Source organism: Meles meles, chromosome 3 (assembly GCF_922984935.1).
Source record: "Meles meles chromosome 3, mMelMel3.1 paternal haplotype, whole genome shotgun sequence".
In the NCBI taxonomy this organism is placed as follows: Eukaryota; Metazoa; Chordata; class Mammalia; order Carnivora; family Mustelidae; genus Meles; species Meles meles.
Window position 1 is genome coordinate 140,434,908 of NC_060068.1, and position 14,576 is coordinate 140,449,483.

The 14,576-nt window shown below is 48.3% G+C and overlaps 1 protein-coding gene across 2 annotated transcripts in view; it reads left to right on the forward strand.

The window, feature by feature from the left end:
- GLRA1 (glycine receptor alpha 1) overlaps positions 1 to 14,576 on the forward strand; it is an 80,365-nt gene that overhangs the window by 19,379 nt on the left and 46,410 nt on the right. For both annotated transcript variants that reach the window (XM_046000255.1, XM_046000256.1), the window contains exon 2: positions 13,437 to 13,564. In XM_046000255.1, the coding sequence (XP_045856211.1) occupies positions 13,437 to 13,564 (128 nt within the window). The remainder of the gene's footprint in view (positions 1 to 13,436; positions 13,565 to 14,576) is intronic.

Genomic DNA, 14,576 nt, shown 5'->3' on the forward strand with positions numbered 1-14,576 from the left:
GTGGTCCTGGAGCATCCAAGCACAAAGCCCAAAGAAAGCTCTAGAAGCCCATCTATTTATCCCTCATCAAAGAGCCTAGATCAACCAATTCTCTCTGAATCAATACAAAATGTATTGGGCCTTCATGATGTGCCGAGAACCAAACCAAGCACTACAAAAGACTGACTTACTCGTTACAACAAGCCCATGAGAAGCAACTTCTATCACCCCCATCTACAGATAGACGCAGAAACGAGAGAGGATAAGTGGTGTGTCCAAGGCCACACAGCTAGGAAATGGCAGAGCCTGAGTCTGATGGCAGGGTTTGTAGAGCACGCCCGGGTTCCAGGCCAGAAGGGAGTTCTTACTTGGGTAGCACCTTATGCTTTCTTCAACATGGTTTCAAATATTCACCCATAAGTTAGCACGGAAGGTATCTACACCCTATGGATGAGGAAACGGATGCTTAAATATGAAAAAGGGCTTGCTCAAGGTCACACAAGAAAGGAACAGGCGGGAGTCAAACAGGGATTTCTGACTCCTCATCAGCAGCTTGCCTTGTCCCCCGGGCTATTTCTCTTTGCCTCTGACACCTGCAGCAAGAAGCAGAAGGCAAAGGAATTTGGCCCCCTGGGTAGTTCCCCTGTGAGATATAAAGAGGTGACCCTGCTGGACGATCCCACAGGGTAGAAAGGAAAGAAACCCCGGAAGGAAAAGAAAGACGCAGCCTTGACCCTGCATTCCTTCTGCCATTAGCTCTCCTTCATCCTCAAACCAGGAAGGGGCACCTGGTCGTTCCCTCATCGTCCATCCATCTTCCTTTTGTCTCATTGGGCCCCACAGGTTTCACTGACATGTCTTCCCCTGAATTCTCCTCAGGCAGTGTTTCTCACAGAGGCTTACACTAAACCACAGAGGAACGGAAAGTCAACACAACGCACAGTCCAGTTGAGTAAGCTGTTTTAACACCTGTGAACAGCTGCTCCAAAACCTGGGCCCAAATTCCACCTCAGTTACAGCCACGTACCAATCCTGCCATCAGAGGACCTTGATGAGGTCATGTAAGCTCTCCAAGCCTTTGTTTCATATCTCATAGAGTTGCTGGATGGCTTAGAAAGCACGGATGTGAAAGTTCTGAGCTCAGTACGTGGCACCTAGAACATGTTCGACCACAGATGGCAATTACTATCATTGTCAGCTAACCTCTGAGTCCATTTCCTTCTCTCTAAGATGAGGGCGATCAACCCTACTGATTTTGTAATATTAGAATGTATGGTCATTAACTTATAGCAGGTGTTTAATAAAAGCCTCTTTTTTCTAAATACACAAGATGACCAGGCCCATAATTCTATGACTCCTCTCCCTTTGGTCTTCCCCAAGACTTTGGAATGCACTGAGTGAGACAAAGAAGTTCCACCCCAGTGAGCAGAGCCGCAGCTCTCTGTCTTAGAGGACTCAAGGGAAGGAACAAGGGCTATTTAGAGAAGTATTAGAGCTCTGGAGCTTCTGGAAAACTCTGTACTTACATACAAATACCCACCTCAGCTAAACCCAACCCTCTCAACTCATAGTCAAGTGTTCTCTTTCTGAAGCCCCAGCACTCAGTTGATTAAAGGCCGCTTCACATTTGAATCCAAGTTGCTCTTTCTACAATTTAAGGTCATCCTTCCTCCAAGCGCAGGGAGGGTGGTTTATTTTCTCAACATCCTCCTTTGAAATCAGTCTCCTGGATGCCTGAGGGCCACACACATCGAGGCTCCCCTCCTGAAACCTGTTTTCTCTGGGACAAACAGCTCTTTTTGTTGATGCATTTCCTATGGCTCTATTGCTGTGCGGCTTACTTTCCACTACAGGCCTGAGCTGGTATAGACTTGGGAGAGAAAAGTGATACGTTTTTTCTAACAGGCCGAGGTATTCAAACACTCACGTGTCTTCGTGCAGGCCTTCCTACGTGTTTGGCAGTAGGAAGTTCGGGAGCTCGCGCAAAGTGAGGGCTAAGGCATATTCACTACTGACACAGTTAAGGGAGAAGTGCGCCGGGTCAGGTCTACTTGGAAAAGTTATTTAACCTCTGTGAACCTCAATTTCCTCATCAGTAAGATGGAAATAATGACTCCCCAACCCATAGAATTACATGAAGGACTAAATATCGAAATCTAGTACTTTATAACTACTCAACATGGGCCCGCTGTTATAACTATATTATTCCTATTTTGCTCAATCACCTGGTACAATCTCTGACTTCTAGTAGGCACTGCTTAGATAGTTTGGGATAAATAAGTAAACAAATGAACTGATAAATTAATCATAACTCAAAGGAGATGAGGAGGACCTCAAAGTGCCAAGAGAATGAAAAAGGCTGACCGCCCTGTGAGGGGAAAGAGCGTGTTTCCTTCCACAGCATCTGTAAAAGCACGGGGTCTTCGGCCAGTCGAACAACACTGGCAGTTGGTAAAGGCAGGTTGTATTTTAAAGATGAGTCAACTGAGATGGAAAAATTAAATGGAAGTCAAGCTAAGGCCAGGGAAATTCTGAGAAACAACTTAATGAACAGCCAAGAAGGGTTCACCCATCCCCTTCCTGTCTTTTGGGAAGGGCCAAATTGTCAGGATGACCCAGACCACATCTGAGATCCTGGTCACATTACGGCTCTGCCAGTGGGGGCCCTGAGTGGCTCTCTCAGCCTTCCGGTGGGGCCTCCAGGTCATCACCTGCACACGGAGATGCTGTCCTGGGTGTGGGACAAGGAGCAAATGTAGCCACCGATTTGGAAGTACCATATACACAGAAAGCGCTATCTGTCTGAGAGTGATCCACATATTGTTCTCAACCCATACTTCCCGATTCCCAGAGTTCCAGGAATTCCCACCAGTAGGTCCAAGAGTCATGCCGGCAGTTTATCATGAACCACAGTGGCTCCTCAGAGGGACTTTGCAATCACTGTCACTTGGAAGAGTCAACAGAGTGTAGCAGTTAATAGCGTGGGCTTCACAGGCCAGCTGGCTGAGGGCAGAGCCCCAGATAAGCCATACAACCTTGGCTACATCCCTGACAACGCAAGCATCAGCTTCCTCGTCTATAAAATGGAGGTAATGATGTCATCTCCATGGGATTGTTGAGAAGATTAAATCCAGGGACACCTGTAAAGAACTCCACCCATAGTAGGTGCTAAGTGATTGGAGGCTATCCCTACCACAAGCTAATACCATGACTTTATCTGTTTTTATCCTATTATTATTTCTCCTCAATAGTGACACTCCTAGGTCTTGGCAACCTCAAATGACCAATCCCTAATGATCAGCGCAATTTTTCCTCCCAAAACTTTTTGTCCAGAAGTCTCAAGCTCCATTCTCTGCAAAGACATACTTTTCCAGTGAGATTTATCTGATTAAAAAGAAAGCTGCATTGAAGGTAATGAGAGCCATTTGCTCTCTTGTCCAGCTCGTGGGATGCATGCTGATTACGTAGGGCCTGCTAAGAGCTTTGACTCTGGCAGAGCAAACCCCATAGGCCTGTTCTTTAGCACTCAAGTCTCTGAAGGGTCCCCCTGGATTCCCCACACTGTAACTCATTGCGGAAAGACATGGATGACACTCATTGCGGAATGACATGCAGTCAAAGGCATGGGAAAATTTCCCCAAGTGAGACATATAGGGACAGTCAGTGAGACGGTTGTTGTAGAATTGACAAAGTGAGAGGGCTGTTGTGGAATTGTAATTAGGGACCTCAGTGGGGAGAAATGTGAGGCTTATGCATAGACATGGGGTTGTGGATGCTGCCGAAAGAAAAGGATGGCTTCTGCTATTTTCCTGCCTTGGATTTTCCCAGAAGACATCAAGTATTTTCCCCAGGGACTGACTAAAGGTATCAGGGCCAGAATTTGGGACTTTTTTTTTCTTCTTTATTTTCAGCATAACAGTGTTCATTGTTTTTGCACCACACCCAGTGCTCCATGTAGTACGTGCCCTCCCTATTACCCACCACCTGGTTCCTCAACCTCCCACCCACCCCACCCCCCGCTCCTTCAAAACCCTCTGGTTGTTTTTCAGAGTCCATAGTCTCTCATGGTTCATCTCCCCTTCCAGTTTCCCTCAACTCCCTCTCCTCTCCATCTCCCCATGTCCACCGTGTTCTTTGTTATGCTCCACAAATAAGTGAGACCATATGATACTTGACTCTCTCTGCTTGACTTATTTCGCTCAGCATAATCTCTTCCAGTCCCGTCCATGTTGCTACAAAAGTTGGGTATTCATCCTTTCTGATGGAGGCATAATACTCCATTGTGTATATGTACCACATCTTCCTTATCCATTCATCCGTTGAAGGGCATCTTGGTTCTTTCCACAGTTTGGCGACCGTGGCCATTGCTGCAATAAACATTGGGGTACAGATGGCTCTTCTTTTCACTACATCTGTATCTTTGGGGTAAATACCCAGCAGTGCAGTTGCAGGGTCATAGGGAAGCTCTAGAATTTGGGACTTTTTGACTCCAGTCAAATCACATCACGGAGGCCCACTACCTGCACAGCTAAATTCTGCTTCCCCTGGAATGCCAGGTACTTATCACCCACTTAACAAGTAACTATTGAGCCCTGACCATGGGCCAGGCTCTGCATCTCATGGAACCGTACTTACTAAGAGCCTGGAAGGAAGCGCACAAACACCATGCCCCAGACCCCAAAGAAAAGGAAGGCTAGAGAGTGGAAGGCTGAGCTTGAACCATAAAACACCAAGGGCTGCTGTGATTCCTGCCTTGGAACCAACACGTGGTGTGAGGAGGAGAGAGGCCAGAGGAAGGAAAATCTTGACATCAGTTAGGCAAATACAATGTGGTGTGCCACGGCTAGGTCGCCACGCGAGCCTTAAGCCTTAATTCTCTTACTTGTAAAATGGGACAGACATCTTACTGCTCAGGCTGTTGGCAGGACACAATGAGGTAAAATACATAATGCTGTTTCTTGCCACTAAACAAGAAAAAACAAAACACAGCTTTCTGGAAATGAAATGAGAGGCTGCAGGAGGTCTAGACTCCCTCTCCTATAGGAGATTGCCTATAGAATTTGATGACCAACAGGAAATTTTATCCTCAATGGACTGGGCTGAAGGCTCGGTGATGCCACAGCAGGGCCAGGACTAGGGTGAGGCAAGTGAGGTGCCCAGGACACCGCATTTAAAGAGGGGCTCACTCTCGGGCGCTTGCAAGGGCCTACCCAACCCTAAGAGTGAGCTCCTCCTTCAGTTTCCCAAGGAGCCTCCTCCCCACCCTCTCCTGCCAGCCTGCTTTGTGGAGATACAGAACATAAAGCAGAAGAGTTATTAGACAGAAGGTTATCCAGAGGAACAGACCAGAAGCAATGATAAGGCATGTGAAAGATCCCTAGAGATTCCCACTTCCCTAGGGCAGAGGAAGAACCAGATGGAGTCTCAAGGTTCTTTCCAGCTCCAAGGATCCAAGATTTTATCTTCCTGCACAAGAGAATCATATTCAAATACATGTGCTTTCTGACACAGATAAGGTTTTCTTACAGGGAGCAGATATAGCTGGGGGAGGTGAGCCAGGAAGGGGGAGGTAGGTGTTGTTCCATAAGTCCCCGGGGAGAATTGGGCTCCAAGTACGCCAACTGGGACATTCTGCCCCCAGGGATGCTTAGCAGATCACGAAGTGAGAGTAATAAGTTGTCAGGCCCTCTCTGGCCAGCCTAAGCCCCTACTGCAATCAAATAAAATTGGAATTGCACAGCTGGTCATGAAAAGCCAGATGTTGACCTCAGGAGGCAACCCAGGCTAAGCTAAGGGTGACCAGCAGGGCCTGCACTGCACAGCAACCCACAGGTTCCCGAATGCCAGGGCCAGGGCCCAGGAAACTGGTCAAGTTCAGAAGACCAGAGAGGATCAGCAACGCCTCTTCCCAGGAGCCTAGGACATGAACCCTCCCCAGCACCTCTCCCCCTTCCTTTCTCCAGGACAGCCCACAGGCAGAAGAAAGAAAGTTTTCCCCCTAAAATGCACAACATAGACAACAGCAAATGTTGTTTCTCTCTGAAAGTGCAGACGCTAAAATTAAAACTCAGAAAAATTCTCTGATTCATGTCCCCACCTTCCCCTAAACACTGCCTTCCTTCTCTGAACCACCATAGCCATCCGATGATACCTCCTGAGCTGGGTGGGGTGACTGGGTCCTTTATGTCTCTGATCTATTCTATCTGCTCCACTATCAACAAGAAGAGGGCAAAGGTCCTTCATCAACAAGTGATTATTGATTGCTACCACATACCAAGCCCTAAAGGAGACAGACACAAACCCTGCCAACACGGAGGGCATTTTCTGTTGGCAATGACATGTTCATCTACGTCTCCCCCATAGTGCCTTACACTTTTAGTGGGTGCTTAATAAATCAGAAGGATCAGAGCAGAGGATTTCACAGCAAGAGGGCCTGCAAAATGGAGACAAGCTGGAACTCCACAGTCTAGTCCCTGGATAGACTGATGAGCCGTCCTGGTACCTTCCCTACTGGGTCAAGTCCCAGAACCCTCCTCCAAGCAACCACCCCCCACTGAATGGAGGTGGGCACTCAACACAGAACAGGCCATTGTGCCTGACCTAATGCCACCTGGCCAATTCACAGATGAGGAAGCTGAGGCCCATCTCGGTGACAGAATTAGCCTGAGACCACCCAGGAAGTTAGAGCTAGAGCTGCAACTCCACTCCTGTTCCCCAGCTCCCAACACCTTAATGTGTTTTCTTCTGTCCCATAGTGACCTTCAAAACTGTGTCGTAAGTAAATGCTCAGGTAAGCAGCTAGCAGACTTTAAGACAACCTCTGACTAGTTGACCGGGTGCTTTCTGCCCAGAATAAATACTCTCTCATTGGATCACCTCCTTGCCAAGACAGAGTGGGGAGATATTCTGGCCCAAGTCAGAGGACAAGTTGCCTGGAAGCCAAGTTGGACACCCCTCACTTGGAGATGTTTTGGGAGGGCCCATTCCTCAAGCCTGGCCAGACCACGATTCAATATAATCTGAAATGGCTGAGCAATCAGGATGGATTCATTTTACTGTAAAGGGATTAGTGAGGGGTAATCTTACCTTAACTTTTAGAACCACTGTAAGGACAGAGACCAGGGGGACGAGTCGCTGCTACTCCCGACCTCACAGACTCAATGTTTCATCTTCACTGCTTGTCATTGTTCTCTCTCTCTCTCTCTCTCTCTCTCCCCACCCCACCCTTTCCTTCCCTCACACACGCTAAACGTCTTTCATTTCTCCAAGTCCTCTCTCCCCTCTAGACTGACCACGCGCTGTCCCTTCTACTCAAAGCGCTCTTCCTCCCCTATTTCTTCCAGGCCAACCCCACACACCACCTTCAAGCTCTACTATAAAAAATCACTTTCCCAGGCGCCTGGGTGGCTCAGTGGGTTAAGCCGCTGCCTTCGGCTCAGGTCATGATCTCAGGGTCCTGGGATGGAGTCCCACATCAGGCTCTCTGCTCAGCAGGGAGCCTGCTTCCCTCTCTCTCTCTCTTTGCCTGCCTATCTGTCTACTTGTGATCTCTCTCTCTGTCAAATAAATAAATAAATAAATAAATAATAAAATCTTTAAAAAAAAAATCACTTTCCCCGCAAAGCCTATTGGAAAGCCCCCACGTCCCACTAAGTGCAGTTGAGTGCCCGTCCCTTGTGTTCACTGAACCCTTCGATTATAGGACTGGCCACACCTGAGGCACCTTCACGTTCACATTCTCCTCTCTCTGCTCCACCTCCCTCCCCTTCTCAGCCTGCACCTGCAGTGTCTCCTCCAGCCCTGCCTGCCTCTCCCTAGGTTACCCTCTGCGTGTTAGTCTCTCTCCTGCCCCTCACCTTATCCTCCCCGTTTCCCACCCTGGACCTCCTGACTTATCTACCGTGTCGAGCCACGGAGATGGCATCTGTCAGGGGGACTCCCTCTGCTAACCCAGAATGGTTCTTGGTGGTGTGGGGCCATGCAGGGTATAATTGAAAACCGTTTCTCAGCCATATGGTGCCAACCCCAGCTCATTTGAAATTCGGATTGACAGCTCCATATCGATTCCCTATTTCCAATTGATGTTGCAACAGGAGAATGAGAATCTGAGCATTGATCTGGCCTTTCTTCCAACAAATCCCTGAAACATGAGCTGTTCCACCGGAGAGAAATCTCGAGACTGGATTGGGAAAAACCAAGGCACAGACATGCTCATGTTCCCTCAAAAAATTCCAGACAAATTTAGATGCCAAGAACAAATGTGTGAAAGGGGGAGGGGAGGGGGAATATTACAGACATATAAAATGATAGTTTAGGGCCAGAAGGACTCTTAGAGACTATTCTAACCCCCTTATTTTGTAGCTTGGGAAACTGAAAGCCACAAGGGGAGTGACTCTCTGAAGATCACACATCCCTCACTTCACAGAGTCCCCCTGCTTCCACCCCCCCCACCCTCGTTTGGAAACCCACTCCTGGACCTTTCCATGGTCTCTTTCATTAGGAGTCAAAACTGAGGTCCTTTAAGTACCAAAGTCTCCCCGTGTGACAAATCTCCAGACACTAAGGTGACTCTGTCCAGTCACTGCAGCTTTTGCCATAAAGCCTTCCCAACGAGGGACGGCACACTTGGTCCCAGAAGACCTCACTGTCTTTCTGAAATTACTATTAATCAAATCTGTCTCAACCGCGTCTGATTCACTCCATTACATTGCAGTAATCCCTGAAACAATTTGCATCATTTCCAAATACTTTCATAGGGTCAGCAAATCCTCACAATCAAAGGTCTCATTTCTCAGGTTCATCACCAGCTTCTCTGTTCAGTAGCTCACGGTCTATAAGCAAATGTTCAAGTTCACCAGAGGTAGTGGTTCTAAATGTGCACCAGGGCTCCTTGATGCATATGTACTCTGCACAAAAGCACAGAGCACATGGGCGCCTGGGTGGCTCAGTGGTTTAAGCCGCTGCCTTCGGCTCAGGTCATGATCTCAGGGTCCTGGGATCGAGTCCCACGTCTGGCTCTCTGCTCTGAAGGGAGCCTGCTTCCCTCTCACTCTCTCTGCCTGCCTCTCTGCCTACTTGTGATCTCTCTCTGTGTCAAATAAATAAATAAAATCTTTAAAAAAAAAAAAAAGCACAGAGCACAGACTTACTATAGGGGGCTCTTGAACTAATTCCCTGTGAACTGTGCTTTCTAAATATAGACGGAAATGTACAATGATTATCAAGTGGAGGGGCATGGCTATTTTGGCATTCAAATAAATACTCTGCATGTATAAAAGAATTAGGGAGATTTGGGTCTCGGGCAGTAAGAGATGGGGGATGACTGGGGGTAGTTCACACGGAGTATCAATGAATTATGACTGAGTGCTTTCCCTTTCAGTTCTCATTAAAGCCTCAGACAGATGTTAATGTGTCTCCAACCTTTTCACAATCCTTGCTGGTCTTCCCCTGGGACTCTGGGCAGGCCTTGCATTGTGAATGTTGGTAATCAATAGCGGGCAACTAGAATTTTAGGCTTCTCTTTTTGTTTTGTTTTCACTGCTTTCCCTCTTGGGGGTTATGTCTATTCTGGCAAACAATGGTGCTTTTTCATTTTTCAGTCGTGAAATACCAAGTCTGGTGTTTAAAAAGAGTAAGTTTAAAAGAAGTGAGGTGATTTTAGGAAACATTGTAACTGACGAGGACAGGTGGTGCAGAAACAGGGTCAAAAATGTGAAAGCGATCCCCAGAAAACCCACAGGTACCAGATACCAGTTGGGACTAGCGAATCTCAGAATTTCAAAGCATTCTTCTGTGAATCTCTTGAGGACACAGATCATGGGGCAACCCACAACCCATTCTTCTCCACGTTTCAGTGTGGGGAGTGCAGCTGAGGGATCATCGAGTCAGACTCCTGCTCTGATGCTCCCAGATGTCACAGAAAACCATAAGCTTCTACCACAAATAGTAACAATAGCAGCGAAGTTGTGGACACTCTTCACAGTTTACAAGGCTTTCCCATATGTTGTAGCTTTTGGATGAAGCAGTGCCTTAAAATTTGAGTTCTAAACCCTTCTGTGGTTAAAGTGCTGTGTGACCTGAGGCCAGTTACTTAACCTCTCAGAGTCTCCATGCCCTCAATTCAGCTCCCCGTGCCAGAGCTTATAGGGAGTCAGTGGCCAGGTAACTGGACGGCAAATGCTGCAGGCTTGAGAGCTGGGTGACCAGAGGACTCCTCGGCTTGGGGGAGGATTCTGGTATTAAATGGCACATTTTGCAAATAGCAAATGGTAGGGGGCAATTTGGGGCAAATTCATTCTCTCCCAGTACAGCATAATAGGATTCGGGCTTATGAAAGAGGCCTAAGGGCCAAGAGATGGCTGTGCTCTCCTAGCTTCTGGGAGGGAGTACCATGTTCCCAAATCTTATTATCTGAGAGGAGGGACTGGAGAGAGAACAGGAGCTTATGAAAGCTTCATAACCGCCACTCCTAGAAAGGCTCTAGAAGTGAATTATAGCAGCAGAAAAGTCGTAAATCACCAGTTGGATGCCTGTGGTCCCTTTGGCTCACGCCAGAGCCACAGAGCAGCCATGAGTCTGGTGCTGAATGGAGAAAAGGCTGGGACTGCGGTACTAACCTGGGCCCACGGCAGGCATCCGGCAAGATCTCCCAGCCACGGAGGGCCAGTGGAAAGCAGCAGTGAGACCAGAAGATGCCCCCAGACGGGCTCTGAAGTGCTTCAAACACACACGCACACATGCACACACGTACACACGTACACACGTACACACACACAGAGCAAGGCAAGAGCAAGACAATATACCGAGTGCCCGCTATGTTCCAAGAAGTGTCCTTGGTTGTTTTTTAGCTGTGCTAGCTCAGTTACCACTCGTGGAAAACTAATGTGACCTATGGGACAACTCAAGTTCAGAGAGGTTGAGTAACTTCCCCAAGGTCACACGGCTTATAAGTAAGTGAGACAGGATAAATTCCAGCCGTCTGTTCTTCTCGCTCTTTTTGTGCTATGTTACATTACATTTCACGGTACCTTTCAGAAGCACACACAGGTAATGCGCATATCACATCCACACATCCACACAAACCTTCCACACACTCACACCCTACACCCAACACATACGTCCACCCCACATGTACACACACAGATGCCACACGCAACAACACACTTTCACATGAATAGAGGTATTCACATGTTTGCACTTATGTACCTGTGTAACACAATCCATCGCATATCCACAAACACCCCATCACATCCCAGTCCCCACACACATCCGTACCCATCCACCCACTTGTACATATCACACCTAGAAACTTGTCCACATCACACCCTCTCACAAACATCCAGACACACACACACACACACACACACAAAACAGTAAAATGCATTGTCCCTCATCTTGACAATCATAACAAGCTCCTGAGTATGTGGATAAGGGATCTTCAGGTTAGGTAACATGAGTGTTTAATAATCCTGAAGTGCCTTCTAGACCCTCCCAGGAATACCAGATCACTTTCGGTATTCTTCAATACTAGAAATAATAGTCTAATTACTTTAAAAATTGTTAATCCATACATGAATATTTATGAAGACCCTACTAACCAGAATATTTGATTAATTAAAGTAGCATCGAATTCATTCATTCATTCACTGTGCAGTCACCGAGTATCAATTATGCCTGAGACACCGTGATAGACATAGCAGGGGATTGAAAGAACAAGTAAACAATAAATAAAAACACCATGATTCCTGATCTTCAAACACAAGCACAGCTATATTACTGGGTAGCATGGTCCAGGGCCTGGTGAGCGAGAGATGTGACAGGAAAGGGGGATGAGGAGACAAGATGGCTCTGGAGCTTGTGGACCTAGACACTGGCCAAACGCTGTTGCTGTCTGGGGAAGTGGGATCTGCAGGAGCAAGTTCAGAGAGGAAGCGGGGGCATCCCATTCACGAGATGAATTTGAGGCACGGGCAGGGCCGGGCGCGGTGGCGCGCGCCTGTAGTCCCAGCTACTCGGGAGGCTGAGGCAGGAGGATCGCTTGAGCCCAGGAGTTCTGGGCTGTAGTGCGCTATGCTGATCGGGTGTCCGCACTAAGTTCGGCATCAATATGGTGACCTCCCGGGAGCGGGGGACCACCAGGTTGCCTAAGGAGGGGTGAACCGGCCCAGGTCGGAGGCACGGGCAGGACATCTAGCTAGACACGCCCTGCGTGTGTTTGCAAATGAGAAAAGGGGGCTTCTGTGGGAGCAGGAGGAGACAGACTTGAGAGTCATCCGTTAGAGGTGATCACTTAAACCATTACAACCGTGAGATCAGAAACAAGCAAAGGCGAAAAACAAGAGAGGTTGAGTGCAGATCCCTGGGGACCACAAAGTGCTCCTTGGCTAGGTGACAGAAGCTCCCATCTTATGCAACACACACACACACACACGTAGGTGCACACACTCATCCCCCTACGCATGGCCGTCCCGCAGCGTACCAGCTCCTAACAGCGCCGCAGGCCATGGCTGCACTTGCTCCCAGCTATCTCCTGCTATCATTTCAGGACTAGGGAAGCTCTCTGGCCCAAAGCAACACAAACAACTGTTCTTGAACCTTTCAGCTTCCAATCTTGACCCTTCTTGGGAATCTGTGCACCTCTGAGAGCACAGCAGGGGGACAGCCACTGTTCGTGGACATCAGTAATTCATGTTACGGCATGAGAGAGGACCTGAAACCGTTTTCTCCCTGGGGGCTGGTGACAGAGACAGTGTGGAGCACCCCCTCAGTCCACTCTCAGACCCCTCAGTCTGGACACACAGAGGCAGGCTGGTGTCCTCGGGGACCTCCCTCCATGCCTTCCACTAACTGTGCTTCAATGTTCCCAACTGAGCGTTTTCGAAAGCGTATGTTTCGTGAGACGGTGGTCCCCTAAGTATATGCCTCCAAGCTTGTTAAAGCTTCTGAGAAGGCTCGAGGTAAAGATGCCTGATTAAATTTCTGTTCCCGAATGTATTTGATTTGGGCAACATTTTCTTTTAATTAGTGGCTGATTCTGAAGAGCAGCTTCGGGAAAAGGCTGGACTATGAGATCTCTGAGATAGTCTCTGGATGATGAGTTTTCCCCTAGACCCGTGAGAGTGCAGGCACCTAAAACACAGGGCTGGCCTCCTGGGAAGTTAACCCTTCAATCTCCTCCCTAGGGAGGCCTAGCAGCTGAGTGTGATTGCACAAAACCCCAGAGAGGCAGCCTGAGGAGGTAGAGGCTTCTCGGCAGCCTCAGACCCACAGCCGCCTGCCAGGGTCCCGTGTTGGCTGACAGCTGGCCAAGTAAACAGCTGAACCTGGTCTTTCCTCATTAAGGACACACACGGCCTATTTCTCAGGCTGAGAACTCTGGTGGTACTTGGGTGTGGGCAAGGCTGGTCTGTGAGCGCAGGGTCATCATTAACCCTCGGCTTTCCTCTCTCCTTTCTTAGCCTTGCTGCTTCCAAGGAGGCTGAAGCTGCCCGCTCCGCGCCCAAGCCTATGTCACCCTCGGATTTCCTGGATAAGCTAATGGGGAGGACCTCTGGATATGACGCCAGGATCAGGCCCAACTTTAAAGGTAAAGAAAACTTGCCTTCCAGATCCTCTGGGATCTGCTTTCTTAGATTACAGAAGCAGGCAGCGTGGTATTGTATGCAGATGGTAAACTCATGTAATGAATCCCGTGACTCTTCCCTTTCCCAGAGGCAGACATTGTTAGTCAGTTCTGTCTCCTCCCCACCAAGTCCAAACAAATTCTCAGAGAATCGCCCTCAGCAGTACCTCTGGTTGCCAGGAGTCAGTAGGTGAATTAAAACCTACTGGCGTGGGCGCCGGGGTGGCTCAGTGGGTTAGGCCTCTGCCTTCAGCTCAGGTCATGATCTCAGGGTCCTAGGATCAAGCCCCCACATCGGGCTCTCTGGTCAGCAGGGAGCCTGCTCCCCCCCTCTCTGTCTAAAAAAAAAAAAGTCTTAAACCCTACTGGTTCCCTCTGGCATAATGGACAGACAAACATGGAATGTGGGGAAACAGGTCCACATTTTGCTTCAGGCACAAACGTATGCTCTGAACTTTGATAAGCCACTTCCCTGCTCTGGGCTTCAGTTCCTTATCTCTGCGGGGATTGAGTGGGCTGTACCTGTGGGCTTTAAACTATGCTTCATAGAGCTCTCAGCCTTCCACTATGGCCTGAAAAGGGAGTGGAGGGAATAAGGACCAAACTCACCCTCGCTTCTAGAACCCCAAGCCGTCCTACTTTTATTTGTTTTAGAGAAGAAATTTCCAGCGAAAATTCATCTGCTAGAAGTTCCCAGGGATTAATATATAATTTTGAAACGTTCTATTCTCAGAGTCGCAATTTCAAATGGCTACAGAGATTAGGCAGGTCACTTTACTGAGTGAGGTGAGCCAAAAGTAAAGCCAAAGAGGGTTGTAGGGACTGTGAAGAAATAGAGGTGTGGACCCCTTGAAAGGGGACAGCCTCTCCTTAGCCCCAGCCCACAGTTATCCTGCAGGAACCAGGGCCCCACATTTCCAGATCATCCGGTATTCTAAGAAGAGCCAGAAATCAAGATTTATGCAAAGTTTCCTGA